At 44.9% G+C, this 22873-nt stretch overlaps 1 protein-coding gene across 1 annotated transcript in view; it reads left to right on the top strand.

The window, feature by feature from the left end:
* The window catches only part of LOC130130640 (phospholipid-transporting ATPase ABCA1-like), a 302901-nt gene that overhangs the window by 131761 nt on the left and 148267 nt on the right, over positions 1-22873 (top strand). Inside the window, exons 25-30 of the mRNA XM_056300397.1 lie at positions 41-89; positions 1048-1155; positions 1395-1427; positions 3768-3907; positions 13633-13760; positions 18420-18518. Of these exons, the coding sequence (XP_056156372.1) occupies positions 41-89; positions 1048-1155; positions 1395-1427; positions 3768-3907; positions 13633-13760; positions 18420-18518 (557 nt within the window). The remainder of the gene's footprint in view (positions 1-40; positions 90-1047; positions 1156-1394; positions 1428-3767; positions 3908-13632; positions 13761-18419; positions 18519-22873) is intronic.

Raw genomic sequence — 22873 nt, forward strand, 5'->3', positions numbered from 1 at the left:
GCATATGACATACGCCTGTCTTGACTTGTTTGTGTCATAGATATTTCTAAAAGTGGCAGAGGACACCGGAGTGGATGTAGAAGTGGCAGGTAAGGTTACAGGTTGTGTGGCATACATTAGCACCACACTATCTATCTATCTATCTATCTATCTATCTATCTATCTATCTATCTATCTATCTATCTATCTATCTATCTATCTATCTATCTATCTATCTATCTATATAAGTATAGAAAGCATACAATATGAATATATGTTTAGAAAGCATACAATATGGATATAAGTATAGAAAGCATACAATATGAATATATGTATAGAAAGCATCCAATATGGATATATGTTTAGAAAGCATACAATATGGATATATGTATAGAAAATATGCAATAACTTCCTATTCCCTCGAATTTCCCCACCATGTATGTATGTATGTGACTGGCCATCCTATGCATGCGCGTGTGTGTGCGTGTGTGCGTGTGTGCGTGCCTGTCTGTCTATATATCTATCTGTCTATCTATCAATCTATATCTGCCTGTCTGTCTGTCTGTCTGTCTGTCTATCTATCTATCTAGCTGTCTATCTGTCTGTCTATTTATCGATCTATATCTGTGTCTGTCTAATCTGTCTGTCTGTCTATCTATCTAGCTATCTGTCTGTCTGTCTGTCTTTCGTCTGTCTATCTATCTATCTATCTATCTATCTAGCTGTCTGTCTATTTATCGATCTATATCTGTGTCTGTCTAATCAGTCTATCTATCTATATCTATCTATCTATCTATCTATCTATCTATCTATCTATCTATCTATCTATCTATCTATCTATCTATCTATCTATCTATCTATCTATCTATCTATCTGTCTGTCTGTCTGTCTGTCTGTCTGTCTGTCTGTCTGTCTGTATATCTGACATTACAGAGTGAAACACCTGGTTTTCTGTATGTTCTGGAGACGATGTGACTGTTTGCTGAGCCAGTTGCTTGTTCTTATTGTTATTTATATCTCTGAATTGGGTCAGAACAAAAACAACAATTTTTATGTTTATTCCCACAGGGACAAGCGAGCCGTCGGCGAGGGGCTGGAAAAGAAGCTCCCGCGAATCCAAGCGGAATGGCATTGCCAGTGTCCGGACAGATTCAGAACAAGCCCTTGGGACCAGTGGCAAGTCTATTCATCCATTTAAAAGAAAAGTGATTTAACGTTGAATTGTTTGATAAAACTCTTCTTTGGTGTCGCAGTTGTTTTTTTTGTAACATTCTTAATGCACTTGAGTTGTGTTCAGCACGCCACTGAAATTGAATTAAAATAAAAACTCATGGGGGAATGTGCATATTTTTCATCTGATGAAGTTGTTGAATCTCTCCATTCCTGACTCTTATCTTTTTGTTTTGTACATGCAGCGATAAAGGGGAAGTTCACAAGAAAAGTGGAAGGTACGTATTTCATCGCTACAGTTTTCCATTGTTCCCTTGGGGTAGATAATATTTTCCTCTTATTTTGCTAGAAAATGTGTGAGAGCTCATCTGAAGTCTGAGAAATCATTTTAAGTCGCTGTCATACTTATGTTATTCATCATTTCTTTCCTGCTGCTAAACATTTTGCCTTTTTAAAAAAGAACAGCCCTAAAATGAAAACCTCATCATTCAAATACATTTTATTTTCTCCAAAAATTCATAATTTGCTGCTACACAAAATGATCTAAACTTTTCACCTCTTCAGTTTTTTTGAGAACAAAGTCTTTATTAAAGATATTCCCCTTCACACTCTGCTATACAGCATGGAAGTGCTTTTCAAGCAGGCGATGTTTGGTAACCTTTGTGAACAATATTAGAAGATTAAATTAAGACCTCTGTAACGTGCCGAGGCAGCCGAGGTGTCTACGAAGTCTTTGCTTTGCCGCTCTTTGTTTGGGAGCACTCAGCCGTTTTTCATTCTCTTCACATTGAGAATCAAATTAGCAATGTTGATGGAAAAGAAAAAACAGTTGCAGCTGGTACGTTCACACTACAGCTGTGTGTAATCACTACCATAGCTGTCTCAAAAGGTTTGCTTTACAGCGTCTGTGTGCTGAACATCTCAGCATCAACATCACGGCATACACGTGCTCCATAGTCACATTGCAAAGGGAGCAGTATGCGACGAATTGGGCCCATCACTCATGTTCGGCTAAAACTCTTTGAGATTTAACAAGGTCCACTTTTTTATGACTCTTGACGAAAGCAATCTGCCCTCCCTTTTTCTCACCAATTGTACTTGGCCAATTACCCTACTCTTCACATCTGGCTTCCCACCTGCAGACACGGCCAATTGTGTCTGTACAGACGCCCGACGAAGCCGGAGGTAACACGGGGACGAAAGCTATTCTAGTGTATCTAACGAATAATATAATTTAGTCTGATTTTTTTTTTGGATTTGTTTTTCCCCCTTTTTCTCCCCAATCGTACTTGTCCAGTTACCCCACTCTGCCGAGCCGTCCTGGTCGCTGCCCCACCCCCTCTGCCGAGCCGGGGAGGGCTGCGGACTACCACATTCCTCCTCCGATACATGTGGAGTCGCCAGCTACTTCTTTTCATCTGACAATGAGGAGTTTCGCCAGGGGGACGTAGCACGTGGGAGGATCACGCTGTTCCTCGCAGTTCCCCCTCACCCCCTGAACAGGCACCCTAACTGACCAGAGGAGGCGCTATTGCAGCAACCAGGACACGTACTCACATCTGGCTTCCCACCTGCAGACACAGCCAATTGTGTCTGTAGGGATGCCCGACCAAGCCGGAAGTAACACAGGGATTTGAACCGGCGATCCCTGTGTTGGTAGGCAACGGAATAGATCGCCACGCCACCAGATTGGCCAATTTAGTCTGATTTAATGACTTCTTGGACACGCTAATCATTGCTGGATTGGTAAATTCTTTACAAATGGGGCTTTTTTGTGGCCCCCCCCCTTTTTCTCCCCAATTGTATCCTGCCAATTACCCCACTCTTCCAAGTCGTCCCAGTCACTAATCCACCCCGTCTGCCGATCTGGGGAGGGCTGCAGACTACCACATGCCTCCTCCGATACATGCGGAGTCGCCAGCCACTTCTTTTCACCTGACAGTGAGGAGTTTCACCAGGGGTACGTAACATGTGGGAAGCACGTTATTCCACTCAGTCCCCCCGCCGAACAGGCACCCTGATCGACCAGAGGAGGCGCTAGTGCAGTGACCAGGATCCACACCTACATCTGGCTTCCCACCCACAGACATGGCCAATTGTGGCTGTAAGGACACCTGACCAAGCCGGAGGTAACACAGGGATTCGAACCACCGGTCCCCGTGTTGCTAGGCAACGAAATAGACCGACACGCCACCCAGACGCCCAATTTAGTCTGCGTTAATGACTTCTTGGACACGCTAATCGTTGCTAGAGTGATTAATTCTTTACAAATGGGACTTTGAAAGCTAAAAGCTGCATATATCTGGTGATATTACACAGCTCTTTTTTATTCTTTGACATCACAATGCATATCGCATTGCACATACATGGAATTTGACTCTGGTTTCATGGCTCTCTCATTGTACTTAACATAGAATAACAACACTACAACGCAACAATCTTCAGATATATACACAAGAATTGACTATAAACAGGCGAAATAGGCGGCAATAAAGTGCAATGGTGCTAAATAAATATTTCAGTGTCCAGTGTTTTTTCAGTATCATTCAGCCCTACTGTGTCTTGGCCAGTGCATGGATGACAAATGGTACAATCGGTTAATGTCCACTGTGCCGTAGATTCAAAGAGGCTCGCCAGCGTGGGCGGGCGGGGATCCACAGTGATCACCGGACAAGAGCTGATCGGGAGGCAGTTCTCGGCGCTGCTCATCAAGCGCTTCCACCACGCTCGGAGGAGCCGCAAGGGACTCATTGCCCAGGTAATGGCCTCAGGAAAGTCTGTCTTGTTGAGGAATTGAGGGGTTACGCTGAGCAGTTGCAGGGGAGGACCAGGAAATTAATGTATGATGTACCTGCATGTGAATTAATCAGAATTAGTCAGAATCATCTTTTCTTTTTTTTTCTTTCAAGTTTACACACTACCATCGATTTGGTCTGGTGTATCTACTCCTCATTGTAGCCTTTAAATGCAACTTGAAATTGAATAGAAGAAAGGGAAAAGTAATGTGAGTAAAACAAACACTGGTCACACATTCTAAAGACGAGCTCTAATAAGTACATGTATAAACTCAAGCAGCTGAAGAATATTAATAACAGTCCTGTCATTTCTAGAACATTTTAATCATTGCATTTCAAGAAGAATACAATATAATTTAAAAAATAGATTGGAATTGAGACCTGACATTTCTAAACCTGGAGGTTGAGTTAACACAAATGTTCAAGTTTAAGGTTCAGGAAGAAGGTTCTAGATGCAACATAAGACAGTTATTAATATTTCTAAGCTTTCTGCTACTGTTTATGTCCTATGAGCTTATAAGTATTATCCATTAACTACTATTTACAGTGAGTCATTGTAAAGCTTTACCAAAAATCAAGGAATGTAGTTTTTTTCTTTTACTTGCCAGGAAATATGAAATAATGGCTCCATTACTTTATGTTAGCAATAAACTGGTTTGCCATCTTTGAACAATAGCATATTTAAAGTGTAAAGGTGCATAACAGATAAATAAAATGCATTGTCACCCATTTGCACGATGTTACCAAAACAAAAAATCTGCCGCGTTACTGATACAGCAGCTGAGCAACACAACTTGTGGAGAAAGAAACCGAGGCGAAGCAGTAGTGCAATTTTACCTCTCAGTCACCCGTTTTATCCGAGAAAATAACGAATATATGTCTCAGAGAGAGAGAGTAAGATGGGGCGACAGAGAGAGGAGCAGCATGTCAGTGATGTGTTTGGCAGGCTCCAATTATAGCATCACGAAGTGCGAGGTCTTCGCAAGATTGTGAGACGTGACGCAAACTTTCTGTAAGGCAGGGAAACCTGGCTCACAACTCATTGGCACGGGTGAGTCAAAATGACACCCATGATTTGTTCTTCCTTCGTTTGAGCGCATGCTAATTATGTGTTTTCATTAGCCATGTATTAGATGTGATTGCATAACAATTAGAGGGATGACAGACTCTATTAGCCTATCAGCTACATGTCCTTATTATGTTCAGGAATCAGGAACGCTTTATTTGTCGTTTGAACCGAAATACCTTTTCCCCAAGCCCACAGCAGTGCAACACAAAGACAACAACACATATCCAAAAACTATGAGAACACATTTATCAAACTAAAAAAAAGAAAAAAAAGAAAGAAAAAAGATCACTGTCGGAGAGGACGAACACCAGGATGACTGTCGGAACTGCCGGTCTGTATGGGCTAGCAGTTAGCTTGGCCTGTCCCGCTTCCGCGCCCTGTCAGACCACCCTTAGTGCTTCCTCCTCAGGTGCAGCTCCAGGCAGGGCCGTGGTCCCTGGGCCCACAGGACGCAGCAGACCAAGCTCCCCCAGGCGATCCAACGCCAGTTCTCCCAGCCGGACACCTTTAGCATACCTCCCCGCACTCCACACGACGACACCAAAAACACAGTCAACGCTAGGCAAGGCCGCCACCAGACCCACCTTGGTGTTATCGAAACTGCCGGTCTGCATGGGCTAGCAGTTAGCATAGCCTGTCCCGCTTCCGCGTCCTGTCAGACCGCCCTCGATGTTTCCTCTTTGGGCACAGCTCCAAGCAGGGCTGTGCTCCCTGGGCCCACAGGACGCAGCAGACCATGCTCCTCCAGCCGATCTAGCACTAACTCTCCCAGCCATCAGACAAACGACGTGGACAAAGACACTGCATAGACGGTACTGGGTGAGGCTGCCGCAAACGTAAGTTCGCGCCGCCATCTTCCCATTTTGTCACTCATAAACATAACAGTTCAAAAACTCAAAACCATCCAACCCAAGCCACTTATCCTTAGTAGGGTCACGGAATGCTGAAGCCTATCCCAGCAGTCATTGGGCGGCTGGTGGGGAGGCACCCTGGACAGGCCGCCAGGCCATCACATGGCAATAACCAATAAAGTAATAAGCAATAACCAAACAAGTCGAAGCCAACGACATAAGTAGCAATGTGAGATACTTGGAATTTCTTTTTTATAAGTTCATATCTGCTTTTGTGAAATATGGTCAGACATAATATCTGTTCATTTAGACCCACATAGCCTGTATTGCACACATGCATATTGATGTTACTTGAACCTATCAAACCTATCAGTCAGCACTGAGGCCAAGGCCCTGAAGAAACTGCACTGAAAAGTATAGTGAAGCGTCGCCTTTTCACTTCGGCCAATACCCTCTGTGTCTCTGTCCTGTTTGTGTGCGTTCGAATGTTTGTGTGCGTGCATATGTGTGTATCTGTATTTGGGAATAGTGTTCCACCTCTGTCAAAGTGTACGGGCTCTTCCTGTAGTTTGCTGCAATACCCGTGCCCATTAGTCACTGTCAATCTAGGATGTCCCTCTATAGAGAGAGTGGTAGTGGGATGTGTGTGTGTGTGTGTGTGTGTGTGTGTGTGTGTGTGTGTGTGTGTGTGTGTGTGTGTGTGTGTGTGTGTGTGTGTCTACACATTGTCTGCCAGGTTACATGCCTGATGTGCTTTGCTCCCTTTATTCATTTAAGAGTTTGTGGTTTGACACAAGCCTCTTTTTTTTTTGTTCTAGTTTGTTTGATGACAACTGCTCCCATTGTGAACAGACGTGATTACGTGGTGGGGAAATCTCTTCAAATAAAAGCAGCGCTGGGGGAGTAGAAAAGAGTTATGGCATGGAGCTTAAAAGGGGTGATTTATGGGGGAGGAAGTTGGGTACAGACAGGGCTTGGCGATGTTACCTTTGGGGACCAGCGGTTATTGGTTGTCTTGTGCCGGCTGAGTTGGAAGAGATCTGGTGCTCGGTTTTAAGTGCAGACATCAAATTGACTATTTTTCCCCACTCACGTGTGGGCAAACCATGTAAGGCTGAGAAATTCAAATTTTATTACTTATTTATTTTTTAACTTTTTTTATAGGTTTTACATATATTTTTCCCAAAAATACACACACAAAAATCAAAACACAACCCCCCCGACCAAAACAAAAAAAAAAACAAAAAACAAGCAAGTCAGAGAAAAAAGAAAAGAAAAACAAACAAACAAATTCCTCGACTAAACATGTATAAAAACAAAGACGCTTTGTTTGTTACAACTGGAACCACTCAATAGTCAGACACCTAGTGCTAAGTACTTATACACATACAAACATGCACACATATACATACACAGCGATATATACAGTATATGCACTTACTTATACACAAATAAAGAGATATACATTCCCACACATCTCATTACACACATAGTATTTAAGTATAGGCGGACAGGCTCATCGACAATAACACATGGGTAAGGCACTTATTCCCGCTAAATTATCCCGAATTATTAAAGCATCACCAATTCTTAGTCCTAATACTTGGAATAAAAGGGTAGTTGCTGCAATTGGGGAGAAAGAGTATCTATTCTGGTATTTCTAAAAAAGAAAGAGCAAGAGTGACATCTATAAAGGGAGACCAGACATCCATAAATTTCTGACGGGACTTACATCTGTTGTATCTGAGTTTTTCTAATGGGATTAAAGATAGCACCTCTTTGATCCAACTTGTGAATGGTGGGGGCCTATCAGACTTCCAATTGTGAAGAATTAGTCTCCAGGCTTGAAGTGAGGCAAATGCTATTGAGTTAGCTTGGGGTAGAGTGATGTTTACACCCTCACTGGGAACTCCAAAGATGGCCGTGATTGGGCTGGGTTCAGTTGTTTTACAACAAATAAATGAGAAAGCTTTGACGATACAACCCCAAAATGTAGTCAAAGATGGCCATTCCCAGAACATGTGCCCAACTGGGTCTGGGTTCAGGTGGCACCTAATACAAGTAGGATCGATATTGGGATAGAATTTGGACAGCTTCTCTCTCGTGTAATGTAAACGATGTAACACTTTGAATTGAATAAGGCGATGCCTAAGGCAGAGAGAGGTGGTGTGAATGCGCTGTAAGGAATGTTTCCAGATCTCTTCAGTGAGCTCGATGTTTGAATCCTGTACCCAGGCTGATTTTGTTTTGTCCAAGGAAGGTGAGCCAATAGCTTGGATAATCTTACATATTTTAGAAACGTTTCCCTTGGTATCCGGGTCCCAGTCCAATATGATGTCTAATATGCTCTTTTTTATTTTATTACTTTTTATGATAACATTTTATTACTTTTTATGATAAAGTGATTCACAAAAATAAGGTTTATGATAATTCATGCGTTGCATTCAAATAAGCATTATCAGTTATTGGCTGACCGTATGACATTGGGTGGTACAGTGGCGCAGTGGTTAGCGCTGTCGCCTCACAGCAAGAAGGTCTTGGGTTCAAATCCCAGGATTGTCCAACCTTGGGGGATCATCCGAGGTCATCCTCTGTGCGGAGTTTGCATGTTCTCCCTGTGTCTGCGGTGGGGTTTCTCCGGGTGCTCCGGTTTCCCCAACCATCAAACGAAGCATGCGTGTTAGGAGGGTTTTTGATATTTTTAAATTTTTTGATTTTGATATACTCTATTGATCCCTGAAGGGAAATTCCTGCATTTAACCCATCCTAGCTGTGTAGCTAGGAGCAGTGGGCAGCCGCCGTGCAGCACCCGGGGACCAACTCCAGTTGGTTTTGCCATGCCTCAGTCAGAGGCACAGACAGGAGTATTAACTGTAACATGCATGTCTTTTTGATGGTGGGGGAAACTGGAGCACCCGGAGAAACCCCATTGCAGACACGGGGAGAACATGCACACTCCACACAGAGGACGACCTGGGACAACCACCAATGTTGGACAACCCCGGGGTTCGAACCCAGGACCTTCTTGCTGTGAGGCAACAGTGCTAACCTCTGCACCACTGTGCAACCAAATGCTGAGGTTTATACTCCTGTCTGTGCTCCTGAGCAAGGCAATGGGAAAAGAACTGGAGTTGGTCCCTGGGCGTAGCATCAAGGCAGCAGCCCACTGCTCCTAGCTACACAGATCACAGCTAGGATGGGTTAATGTGCAATAACTGAATTTCCCCAAGGGAATTAATAATCCATCCATCCATTATCCGAACCGCTTATCCTGCTCTTAGGGTCGCGGGGATGCTGGAGCCTATCCCAGCAGTCATCGGGTGGCAGGCGGGGAGACACCCTGGACAGGCCGCCAGACCATCACACAGGGCCCACACACACACACACACACACACACACACACACACACACACACACACACACACACATTCATAGCTAGGGACAGTTTAGTATGGCTGGTTCACCTGACCTACATGTCTTTGGACTGTGGGAGGAAGCTGGAGCACCCAGAGGAAACCCACGCAGACACGGGGAGAACATGCAAACTCCACACAGAGGACAACCTGGGACGACCCCCAAGGTTGGACTACCCTGGGGCTCGAACCCGCGACCTTCTTGCTGTGAGGCAACCGCGCTAACCACTGCGCCACCGTGCCACCAAGGGGGGTGGGGGGGAGGGGTTAATAAAGGAAACTTAAATACAATAGGTGTAGATGGGCAGTGGAGTTTAGTGTTTGGCGGTGTTTTGTGCTTTTATTTATTGTACTGACAGTAACAAAAAAAGACAGCAAACGGTTGCCAGTGCTGTACCAAACACCAGAAATAGATCCACTGATACAAATCTAACGCCGTCACTGCGGATATCCAGTTAAATGCAAAGTAATACATCCATTATCCCCAAATATAACGTTGTAGACAAATACGTTTGTCGAGAAAACAAGTCTGTTAAGCCGCCGACGTGCATTTCTCCTGTTCTGCCTTCACACATAACCTAATGAACCAGTCGACTCCACAGTGAATAATACACACCGTAATTGTGTTTTGGTGTTTATACCCATTTTGCATGTAATCCTTTCCTCCTTTAGAAAAGCTCACTGAACTTGAGGAGGCGATAAACTCATGCATTGTTCATGGGAGTGCTTGGGCTTTGTGAGCATAATGACTTCTCTGCTTTGTTAGCTGCTCCCTCACAATGGAAGGAGTACCGACTGTCACCTGCAATTATTGTCCAGCAAAAGTGTGTATCCGTGTAAATGCGGTTGTGTGTGTATGTGGCAAAGAAGAAATAAAGTGTCTTTCTTTCTCTGCGCTGTCATGGAGCTTTTCAGACCCGTTGCCGCTCTTTATCTTTCCTCCAGACGCGTTTCCATAGACAAAGCATGGTGCGGTAAATACAGAATTTTTTTTAATAGCGGCTCTCATAACTGGTCTGGCAAACTGTGTGTCCCACAATTAATCAACTGTCGTACACCCCCCACCCCCCCAACCAGCCGCCATCACCACCCAACACACACACACACACACGGTGATTAAACATTAAAGATTTTGTGCGTTCTCTTGCTGACCTTTTTGTCAGCTCCGACAATGAAAAGAATAGAGAACACATACGCGAGGGAGAAAAGAGGATCGGGGTGTGGGGGTGGGGGGGCAGTCGGTGCTGCAGCCAAAGGGATTGTGGTGCTTCTGATTAAGAAAAGGATGAAAAAGGGAGGGAGAGAGAGAGAGAATAGCGAGAAATTAATTACGCCTTAGTGGGCAGATGATGGTGGCAGGCATTTGGAAGTGTTTAATCAAACTCTTAACGCATACCGGACAGAAAAAAGAAAGGGGGAAAAAAAACCCAACTTGATGTGGAGACGACCAGGTGAAGGTGCCGGCCTCCCCGGCACGGGTGATTGCGTCAGTCGCCTCCGTGCTGCATGTGAAGGTGGTTAGTGGGCTTTGAGCATTCGGGATGATGCAATCGATCTCGTATTCAGGTTGTGTCGGCTCGGACACACTCCACATACACAGGTGCGCACACGTGTCAGTATCATGCATACCCTTGCTTACGTCTTTTGCAGCCTGTGTTGAGGTATGAAGATTGAGGTTGCAGGGCAACAGGCTGGAGCTGAACATGGTGTCACTCGAGTAGACCTGCAGTCGTAATCCAGCTGCTCACAAGATCTGTAAATAACAGAAATACAGCTGTCCGTCCACAAATGAAATATCATAGGCTACCTGTCCCCCCCCCCTTTTTTTTTCTCCCAGTTGTATCCGGCCAATTACCCCACTCCTCCGAGCCACCCCAGTCACTGCTCCACCCCCTCTGCCGATCCGGGGAGGGCTGCAAACTACCACATGCCTCCACCGATACATGTGGAGTCGCCAGCCACTTCTTTTCACTTGACAGTGAGGAGTTCTGCCAGGGGAACGTAACGCATGGGAGGATCACGCTATTCCTCCCAGTCCCCCCCCGCCCCCCGAACAGAGGCCCTGACCAACCAGAGGAGGCGCTAGTGCAGCGACCAGTTCATTCCCTTGCCATTGGAGGAAAGATACCGCACCATCAAAACCCGGACTAACAGGCTGAGGAACAACTTCTTCCCCAGAGCTGTAGCCTCCATCGCCCCCCCCCCCCCCCGCACACACACACATCTGCCTATAGCTGCTGAGGGCTAAGTGGTACTAAAGCCGCTGCAATATGGACAACTATGTGCAACAACCCCAAGCACTATTTTGAACTTTAAAAGCTGCTGCTATCTTTTATTGTCTTGTCATCATTTTTACTACCTCACTTATTTATACTAAATGTTGTTTGTTCTTGTTTTTATCTCTTTTTTTTATCATTTACCTTGTCTAGTGTTGCTGGTTTGAGAGTCACCAAACGAAATTTCGTTGTGTGTACACAATGACAATTAAGTGTCTTATCTTATCTTATCTTTTCTTACCTACCCACATCTGGCTTCCCACCCACAGACACAGCCAGTTGTGTCTGTAGGGATGGCCTACCATGCCGGAGGTAACATGAGGTTTCAAACCTATAATCCCTGTGTTGGTAGACAATGAAATAGACCGCCACGCCAAGCAGATGTCCCTAGGTGACCTGTTTTAATAGCTACAGTATGGTGAGAACATAATTTTTTGAGTAGTATAATTCAATTTACTTGCTGTGATGAAACTGCATTGGGAAATTATTCCAAAAACTGTGGCATCATCGGGGAATCTGGGTGGTGTGGCGGTCTATTCTGTTACCTACCAACATGGGGATCGGCAGTTCGAATTCCCGTGTTACCTCCGGCTTGGGCGGGTGTACCTACAGACACAATAGATGCTGTGCGTAACTGTCGTCCACTGACTTCTGGTTTCTGCTGCAGCGGTCATACCTGTGTCCTGCTTGTTGGCGTGTGCTATTGACAATGGCATATTTTTCGTGATGCCTGCAAGATTTACCATGGATAAATGTCAACGACATGCACAGAATTGTCGTCAAACTTTCACCTGCACCTATCAGCAAATGGGTCAAAAGTTTCAAGTTGTACATATCAAGTTACGTCCACAATTATGAGGATGAGGCTACTCATCCTCATAATTGACATTTATCCATGGTAAATCTTGCAGGCATCATGAAAAATATGCTATTGTCAATAGCACACGCCAACAAACAGGAAACTGGTATGACCGCTGCAGTAGAAACTGGAAGTCAGTGGACTACAGTTACGCTGGTGGGAAGCCGGAAGTGGGTATGTGTCCTGGTCGCTGCACTACCGCCTCCTCTGGTCGGTCGGGGTGCCTGTTCAGGGGGGAGGGGGAACTGGGAGGGAAATAGCATGATCCTCCCACACACTACGTCCCCCTGGCGAAACTCCGCACTCAGGTGAAAAGAAGCAGCTGACGACTCCACATGTATCGGAGGAGGCATGTGGTAGTCTGCAGTCCTCCCCGGATCAGCAGAGGGGGTGGAGCAGCGACCGCGACGGCCCGGAAGAGTGGGGTAATTGGCCAAGTACAATTTGGGAGGAAAGGGTGGGGGGGATGAACTTTCATAGTCTACCTGTTTTAAGAGCTACAGTACAGTGAGGACATAATTATATGAGTGGTGTAATTCAGTTTACTCGCTGTGATGAAACTGCACTGGGAAATTATTCCAAAAACTGTGGCATCATCATTTAAATGGCTGAAAGTATGTTTTCCTTCTTCATCCTGCAGAGAGACGCTCCATAGATGTAGTTTCACTGAATTTGTCCATATCTGGGGATTGTGTTTCCAGTTAGCGTTAAGATTATTAGCACCTTGTAACATTTCAAGTTAAGAAATGCAAGCGAATGTTGTCGTCTGCTCTGAAAGTATATGTGATTACTATTTTTACTTTACCACTTAATTTTTACTGATGTGCTTGGGAACTAAAGTAGGTGTGTAACTTAAAAAAATGTTTTTATCTTGGGATGGATGTTGTGTTAGGGTACCATTTTTTGCTATTTCAGATCTTGTTGTCTACACCTTTTCTTCAAACATGTTAATGGAAAAAAGCTATTTCGGTACATTTTTTTCATCTGTACCTTTGCTGTTTTTTTTTTTAGTCATAATTCTGTGTTGTATATTTCACTGGTTTGGGTTTGTGTTTTCTTGTATACGGACTCTGAGAATTGACATGCATCATTTTCGTATTTGCATATCCTATTGTTACTTCAGTTGGCGTTTTTGGACGCCATAATCTGTTGTCAGCCATGTGGCGACAGAAGGTCTTTGAAAATGGATGTCAACATTGTATTTGCTTCTAACTTCCCAGGTGGTCTTGCCTGCCGTCTTCGTGTGCCTGTCTCTCATCTTCTCGCTCATTGTCCCACCGTTCTCCGAGTATCCGAGTCTTGAGCTGCAACCTTGGATGTACGGCGTTCCCCAGACCACCTTCTACAGGTAAGACACACATAACGGTGGGGTCCAGGTGTTATCTACAAAGCTGCACAACAGGATTTTGACCGTCTTTATCTCGTACCAGAAACTCAGAAGCAGCTGAAAAACAATATGTTGCTTACATGACTCGATGTGGATTTGGACGATTTATTTTTTTTCCACCTACAGATGTCTCATTCCTCTGTAATCATATGTTTTTGTGTGAGAATTCCCATGTTCACACTGTCGGTCTCACAGTGACAGCAACGTAATCTTACTTCTTCGAAGACGGGAGTGTTTTACAGGAGAGTGGCATGTTTGAAACCTCATGAACATCGTCTGTTATCTGTCCAGGCCATCAAAGCAATTTAAGCTCCGCATTCATTTCTCGTGACATTAAGCTGTCATCGCTTTTCCAGCATACACCTTTTCCCATCTCGCCCCGGCGGCACGGAAATCCACTTTGAGGATGTTGAGGCACAATTATTTGTACCCTTATGAGAAACGGGTTTATCTGCAACTTTATCGTGGCTTTTGGTTGCAGAAAGAAACTTCTTCAGCATATTCATACTTTCCTCGTTTATAGTTTTTCCACAAGTCCTAAGACACATTTCTTGAATCCTTTCACCCGTTTCACAAAACTGTAAACACAAAACCCAATCTTCAAACTACATCCACAAAACCTACATCCACAAAAACTCTTCTGGCAAAATAAAACAATCACCTCGTAACCATTTTATCTGTTCAGAATCAAACAGTGTTTTCAGATCACACACACACAGCCAGCCAATATATAAACACTACTGATCATTCAGTACACACTACATCACAAAAATGGAAACTGGTGTTCAGGGCACGTGGCTACAGAATAAAAATGTTTACTGTGGGGACGTCCGGGTGGCGTGGCGGTCTATTCCGTTGCCTACCAACACGGGGATCGCTGGTTAGAATCCCCATGTTACCTCCGGCTTGGTCAGATGTCCCTCCAGACACAATTGGCCGTGTCTGTGGGTGGGAAGCCAGATGTGGGTATGTGTCCTGGTCGCTACAGTAGCGCCTCCTCTGGTCGGTCAGTGTGCCTGTTCAGGAGGGAGGGGGAACTGGGGGGAATAGCGGGATCCTTCCATGCGCCATGTCCCCCTGGTGAAACTCCTCACTGTCAGGTGAAAAGAAGCGGCTGGCAACTCCACATGTATCGGAGGAGGCATGTGGTAGTCTACAGCCCTCCCCGGATCAGCAGAGGGGGTGGAGCAGGGATTGTGATGGCTCAGAAAAGTGGGATAATTGGCCGGATACAATTGGGGGGGGGGGAGTCCAAAAAAACCCCCAGTTTACTGTGTATAATAAATGTATTTTTCATTTTCATAAGCAAAAATGTATATTTGCAACTTAGTACAGTGAACATATTGCATACTGGAAGTACTGGAAGTAATACAGTATTGAATATCTGTGGTATTCAACACTTGCATAAAAATACAGTACTGCAAAAGGACAAAGGACGAAGAAAGAAATCTAAATGAAAACACATTACAGTACACTGTACAATGTTGTGCAACTGCAAAATCAAAGTCGATGAGAGATTCATCCCAGAGGACTTTGTCTACATCACTGGCAACGTTCTGCCTTGCCAGGCAATGTAGGAAAAACCCTCTGGTGTGCCGGATCCAGCCTTGAGAAGACCCCACATCTTTGTCACCACAGGCCAAGTCCGTCATCTGTTGGGAGATTTCCCGCGGTGTAAGGGTTTCAGTCTCAGACCTTCCACCACCATGCAGAGAAAAACTCTTCTTTCGGGTTGAAGAAAGAGGAGTATGGTGGAAGGCAAAAATTAACTTGACTTCCAGACACCACAGCAAGAACTGACATCCCAAACCATGACAGACAGGATGCCCTGCCTGCTCTCGATCCAGCTGCTCAAACCCAAACAAAACATTCTGAAGACCACCCAGACATGTAAGAAGATGTTCTGTGTTACATGGGCCCAAGGTGGCATGACGGTGAAGACCCCCATGATTACTTATGGCTGCACTAAGGGTCACATTGCCACCAGGCTGACAAGGGACTTCCACGATGGCACGTTGGCTAATTATGTTCCTGCCTCTTCTCTTCTTCCTCCTCATCCACCACCTCTTACACGTACTCTTCCTCCTTCCTCTGCCTTTCAGATTTTTTCCGTCCATTGTTGGTATCAACGTTCAACTCACCTGTGCCACTTGTGCACTCTGAACTGGCTTCTATTCTCTTGGTTTAATCACATCCTTACAAATAAGTGTGAACAATTTTGAGTCATCGTATGATGATGGATGACAACTGTGTTGTAGTTGTGTTTAACTTCTGCTGCCCGTACTTAACCATTTCAAAACACATATGCATCACAGTACAAAATGTGTTTTTGCAAAAAGGGTGTATGAGATCTGCAAATTGTGACTAACTACATGAACATTGTTGAAGGTTTTGCCAAAAATGACTGATTCGATAAATGGGTTCCAGCTACTGAGCATTTGGTTCAGAGAATGGGGTTTTGCAATTGTGAAAAACTGTAACATAATCTGATATACAGTACATGATGATCTAGACAAATCAAGCCCTGAGAATGATGCACAAAAACTTTTAAAATCAGTCTTTTACCTTTTACTGGTTTTAGCCTTGCAATGGTGGAGATTCTTTAGGGGTGCAACAATATATATAGGTTTTTCTTTTTTTATAGCTTAGAGTGGAATTGCAGAGTTGGCCCCAAAATAAATCATAAATATACAGTAAAACACATTGAATATTGCATGCAGGTATCTCAGTACACTCGTACACTATCCCACTACTGCGGTGACAAAGAATCTTATTGCATTTACTGCTGCGGGTTCATTGGTATTCCACAGCAGTGTGCTATTCTTTCCAGAGGAGATCATTTCACTGTAATAGATCGATCTGGCTGTGTGTTTTCAGTAGACTGGCAGGGCCTTTGCATATTGCAGTGGAAGTAACAGGCCATTGTAAACACCCCCCCCCCTCCATCATTTAAACAAAAGAAGGTGACGGAGCGCTCTCTTTTGAGCAATGCTCTCTTGAGAGTTTTAATTCCTGTATTAGTGTGCACCCCTCACTGGACTTTACGTATATGATGTTTATGCAAAAGTGTTTGTTTTTTGGAGCCATGTGATCGCTTTATTACCCCAACTATATTCCACTTCCGGTGTGGGGAGATGGCGGCACGAATTCGTGTTTGCGGCAGCCTCATCCAGTACCGTCTATGCGGTGTCTTTGTCCATGTCTGTGTCTAAGTTTTGTCTTCGTCTGATGGCTGGGAGAGCTGGTGCTGGATCGGCTGGGAGAGCGTGGTCTGCTGCATCCTGTGGGCCCAAGGAGGAAACACCAAGGCCGGGCTGACAGGATGCAGAAGCGGGGCAGGCTAAGCTAACTGCTAGCCCATGCAGACTGGCAGTTCCGACAGTCATCCTGGCTGGCGTTTGCTCCCATGGACAGTGATTTATTTATTTATTTTAGTTTAGATATGTGTGTTGTTGTTGTAGTTCCTGGATGTGTTTTTGTCTTTGTGTTGCACTGCTGTGGGCTGGGGGAAATGGTATTTTGTTTCTTTTCATGTACGCAAGTACATGAAATGAGATTAAGTGATCCTGATTCCAAATAACGTTGCAATCCAGCCACTGATAATGGCAAAACTGATGGCTGAAAAAGATTCCCTTTTTTTTTTTTACGATTGTACTCCTCTTCATTTACTCTCCCTGGTGACCCAGGAAATGACTATTTGACCTTCGTAGAGAGACCTCTAAAGGAGACACTATTAATCCCAACTGTTAGATGGGCCATGGCTGTTGTTGGCACGAAGCCAGCACCACAGTCTTCATGAAACGCCATTAAACTCCCAGACTAGCCTCACAGGGAAGGGCAGCCTGTGTGTATTCAACAATAAGGCTGGAATTAGAAATTAGGGGTCTGTTATTTGACTGAGTCACAGCGTTTGGATGTGCACTGGACAGTCGAGTGGCTTTGAGAGGTCTCTAAAATGCTCACATTCTAGTCTTTTTTTAACAAGCACATGAAGATATAATTTCACAGGCATACAAACAGTCAGACCGAATGGAGAGAATGAAAATACACACTGGTTCGTAAGTTTTAGGAATTCTTGTGTGTACTCCCAGGCCAAAGGCAACGGGATGTGAGATGAGACCATTTTCCACTCACACTTGATTAAGCCAAAAATAATGGGACGTTGCATAGATATTAACAATTTACTTGAAATGCACCACGAGTCTTCTCGCTGCCCACATATCCAATTTCCTTCCAGGCCCTCTCGGATGTCAAGATAGATCCAAGTCTAATGATCATCTAATCCGCTCTGATTCACTAAAGCCAAGCCATCCTTGAACCAATCAATGCCGCAGCACGTTTGATAACCAACGTGGACTTTGAGTGTCTTCACACTTGGGTAATTCCCAAAAATCCTTTGGGTAGGGATAGTTGGACCACGGTGACATGCCTAAGCACCCAGTCAGTTTGGTCAGTGTGGTTGGCAACTTGCAGAAAGTTGGCAGACCTTGATGGCATGCAGTTAGAACAGAGGACAATTTTTTGGATTACATTCATGGTTCGACCACCTGTGGGAGATTGAATTTGAGACTGAAACAGTTTGATGTCAGTTGATATTTACAATCTTAATCCTATTTGCAGCAATGACAGGCCAGATAATGCGGAGGTGTCTCGCGTGGTGGAATCCCTGGTGAACAAGCCTGGCTTTGGAACTCGCTGCATGACCGGAGACCCCATACCGTGAGTACAGACTGTGTGCAGGTGAAGTGCAGTAGAGCGCAAATGGTTTGCCATAATTTTCTCCCCATTTATACTCAGCGAATTACCCCATTCTTCTGAGCCGTCCCGGTCGCTGCTCCACCCCCTCTGCTGATCCAGGGAGGGCTGCATTACATTACATTACAGTCATTTAGCCGATGCTTTTAACCAAAGCGACTTACAATAAGTGCATTTAACGTAGGAAATCAGGAGAACTACGAGTCATCAGAGGTCATAAGTGCATCTAAACACGCATCTAGAGCAAAACCAGTGCTAAAGTAAAAGTGCAAGAAAGAGTTTTTAGTTTTTTTTTTTTTTTTAATGAGTGAATACAATAAGTGCTAAGAACAAGTAACAGGGTAGTAGTTCTTAAAGAGGTGAGTTTTCAACCTGCGCCTAAAGATGGGCAGCGACTCCGCTGTCCTGACATCAGTGGGGAGTTCATTCCACCACTGTGGAGCCAGGACAGAAAATAGCCGTGACCGGGTCTATCGGCAGCAAGGGCCTCTGAGCGACGGGGCAACCAGGCGTCCAGAGGCAGCAGAGCGAAGTGGTCGGGTGGGGGTGTAGGGCTTGACATGGCCTGGAGACAGGAAGGAGCTGTTCCTTTCACTGCCCTGTAGGCTAGCACCAGAGTCTTAAACTGGATGTGAGCAGCTACTGGGAGCCAGTGTAGGGACATGAGAAGGGCAGTTGTGTGGGAGAACTTAGGGCGGTTGAACACCAGACGAGCTGCAGCTTTCTGAACAAGCTCCACAGGTCTGATGGCTGACGCCGGGGCGCCAGCAAGGAGGGAGTTGCCGTAGTCCAGCCGGGAGATTGCCAGAGCCTGGATGAGCACCTGTGCCGTCTCGTCGATGAGGAATGGGAGAATCCTCCTGATGTTATAGAGGAGAAATCTTCAGGAGCGAGCAACCAATGCAACGTTTTCAGCAAATGACAGTTGGTTGTCCAGGATCACACCCAGATTCCTCACAGTCCAAGTTGGCGTCACCACGGTGTTGTCAATGGTGATGGCCAGGCTGCAGACTACCACATGCCTCCTCCGATACATGTGGAGCCAGAGGTAACAAGGGGATTCGAACCAGCGATCCCCATGTTGATAGGCAACGGAATAGACTGCTATGCTACACGGACGCCCCTGCTTGTCTATTTTTTCGAGGAGAGGTCTGCGTGAATTTGTAATTCAGTCTCTGAGGGAACATTTAATCCATAAGCAGTTGGCATTTCTGCATTAATAAAATGCGGTGTGCTTTTTCCAGAACATCCCGGTCACAATAGATTTAGTTATCATGAATTTTTTAGTCATAATGAAAAGAGATGCAAATATTACAGAAGCTTGGGAAACACTGCTTTTGTGGTTACGGCCCCTCCAACACAGACATACACCATTTCAATACTCTTCACATCATCAGAGTCAGGGACAATACCCGGCATTCGTCAAATATTTATTGTGTGTGACTAAAGGCATGCACACTAGTGGATGAGACCGTACACTTCAATTATTTATTAGCTGCATTCAGTTCAACTTGTGTGTACGTTCACTTGTTTGTTCCTGTGATTTAAGGATAAAGCATCAAAGTACTGTGATGTGCAACACAGTGTTGTTTGTATATAGCTTTCAGTGGCAATAATGTGCGATGCCTCCTGTCATCGCCAGAAAACATTATTATTGAGGCTGATCAGCTGGAAAGCCTCACCATCACTTATCAAGTTGTTCTTCTGCTGTGGCTTAACAGGGGTTTTGCCATGCTATGTGAACAAAGTGTGTGTGTGCAGTCCATTTGTATGCTATTTAACTCTTTTTTCAGTCTTCCATTGCTTCAGTGCCCAGTTTTCATTTATTAGTGATGAAATTATCATAATCCTCTTTTTGTTAGACTCTCCATTCCAGACACCCCCCACACACACACACAGAACTGGGTAGGTTTTGCAGCTGTAGGAGCGCACAAGATTGTGCACTTTCTCCTCTGCTTTACTCTCCCTACACAAAACGGCTGCAGCCCCGAGGACCTTTCTGTGAAGCTGCAGAGGTCTGCTGATGCTGCTGACTGACCTCGCACACGATGACGAGTCGGCATGCAGATGGAGCTTGAAAGTAGAACTGATTGCTCATTTTAGGGGGACCACCCACTTGTCTCTTCTGTTTCTTAAACTCAGCATCTCAACAGTAACCACTGTGTCATTTACTTTCCCGGGGGGCCATAATCTCTCAGGGCCTCACATGGAAGGTAAACATAAACCCCAGAATCGAAAAGGCCCCCTTTGTTGGTGAATAGAAAACTCTCTGCTTTTTCTGTCGGGGCTTAATACCTTCGTATCCAGTGGATTTTCAAAAGAATATAAGAATATTTGTTCTTAATCTACTACTACTACTACTTTCGGCTGCTCCCGTTAGGGGTCGCCGCAGTGGATCATCCGTTTCCATTTCTTCCTGTCTTCTGCGTCTTCCTCTGTCACACCAGCCACCTGCATGTCTTCCCTCACCACATCCATAAACCGCCTCTTTGGCCTTCCTCTTTTCCTCTTTCCTGGCAGCTCCATATTCAGCATCCTTCTCCCAATATAACCAGAATCTCTCCTCCACACACGTCCAAGCCATCTCAATCTTGCCTCTCTTGCTTTGTCTCCAAACAGTCCAACCTGAGCGGTCCCTCTAATATACTCACTCCTAATCCTGTCCTTCTTCGTGACTGCCAGTGAAAATCTTGGCATCTTCAACTCTGCCACCTCCAGCTCCACCTCCTGTCTTTTCGTCAGTGCCACTGTCTCCAAATCATATAACATAGCTGGTCTCACAACCGTCTTGTAAATCTTCCCTTAACTCTTGCTGGTACCCTTCTGTCACAAATCACTCCTGACACTCTTCTCCACCCACTCCACCCTGCCTGCACTCTCTTCTTCACCTCTCTACTGCACTCCCCGTTACTTTGGACAGTTGACCCCCAAGTATTTAAACTCAAATGCCTTTGTCACCTCTACTCCTTGCATCCTCACCATTCCACTGTCCTCCCTCTCATTCACGCATAAGTATTCCGTCTTGCTCCTACTGACTTTCATTCCTCTTCTCTCCAGTGCATACCTCCACCTCTCCAGGCTCTCCTCAACCTGCACCCTACTCTCACTACAGATCACAATGTTATCCACAAACATTATAGTCCACGGAGACTCCTGCCTGATCTTGTCTGTCAACCTGTCCATCACCATTGCAGACAAGAAAGGGCTAAGAGCTGATCCTTAATGTAATCCCACCTCCACCTTGAACCCATCTGTCATTCCAACCACACACCTCACCATTGTCACACTTCCCTCATACATATCCTGCACCACTCCTACATACTTCTTTGCAACTCCCGACTTCCTCATACAATACCACATCTCCTCTCTCGGCACCATGTCATATGCTTTCTCTAAATCCACAAAGACACAGTGTAACTCCTTCTGGCCTTCTTTGTACTTCTCAATCAACATTCTCAAAGCAAACATCACATCTGTGGTGCTCTTTCGTGGCATGAAACCATACTGCTGCTCGCTAATCATCACCTCTCCTCTTAATCTAGCTTCTATTACTCTTTCCCATATCTTCAGGCTGTGGCTGATCAACTTTATACCTCTGTAGTTGCTACAGTTCTGCACATCGCCCTTGATCTTGAAAATCGGTACCAGTATGCTTCTTCTCCACTCTTCAGACATCTTCTCACTTTCTAAGACTGTGTTAAAGAGATACTTGCATCAAAATCCGACTTTTCCTGTTGTTAATCGATGGAGTGTGGATGTGATTGATGAGACAAATGGTAGCCCTAAAATCACATTTATGGCCAGACGAGCGATATCGGCCGCTGAGTAACTGATTTCCAGTTGGCGAAAATGTAACTTGCTGTGTCACGAATTACCATTAGCATAGAGGGCGTGTCCATAGCGGGATGCTATAAAAGTGGAGACACACCCTTTTGGCTCAAACGAATACAGCTGTATTGGCTGAGCAACATATTTGTGAGGCGAGTAGTCAGCTTCCACTGAGAAAGAGGAATCGTCTTCCACTTCCACATCCTCAACCTCAAAGCTGCTGTCAGTGGTCTCGTCGTTTGCCTTTTTGTTTTTTTTTGTAAAGTGATGACAGAGCAGGAAGACGGTTGTCACCAGTGAATTTCTCATTTTTTACGGCAAGCGGTTTAGCCCCAGTGTTTAGCCCACCCAGCCACACCCACATGACTACCCTGAATTTCAGTAGCCAATAGCTATGAAATCATAAAACCACACCTACCTTTTGGTTGTAATTCAAACCACCTGTGTTAAAAATGTGCTCAGAAACAGCATGAAAATATCTCTTTAAACAA

Source organism: Lampris incognitus, chromosome 20 (assembly GCF_029633865.1).
Source record: "Lampris incognitus isolate fLamInc1 chromosome 20, fLamInc1.hap2, whole genome shotgun sequence".
In the NCBI taxonomy this organism is placed as follows: Eukaryota; Metazoa; Chordata; class Actinopteri; order Lampriformes; family Lampridae; genus Lampris; species Lampris incognitus.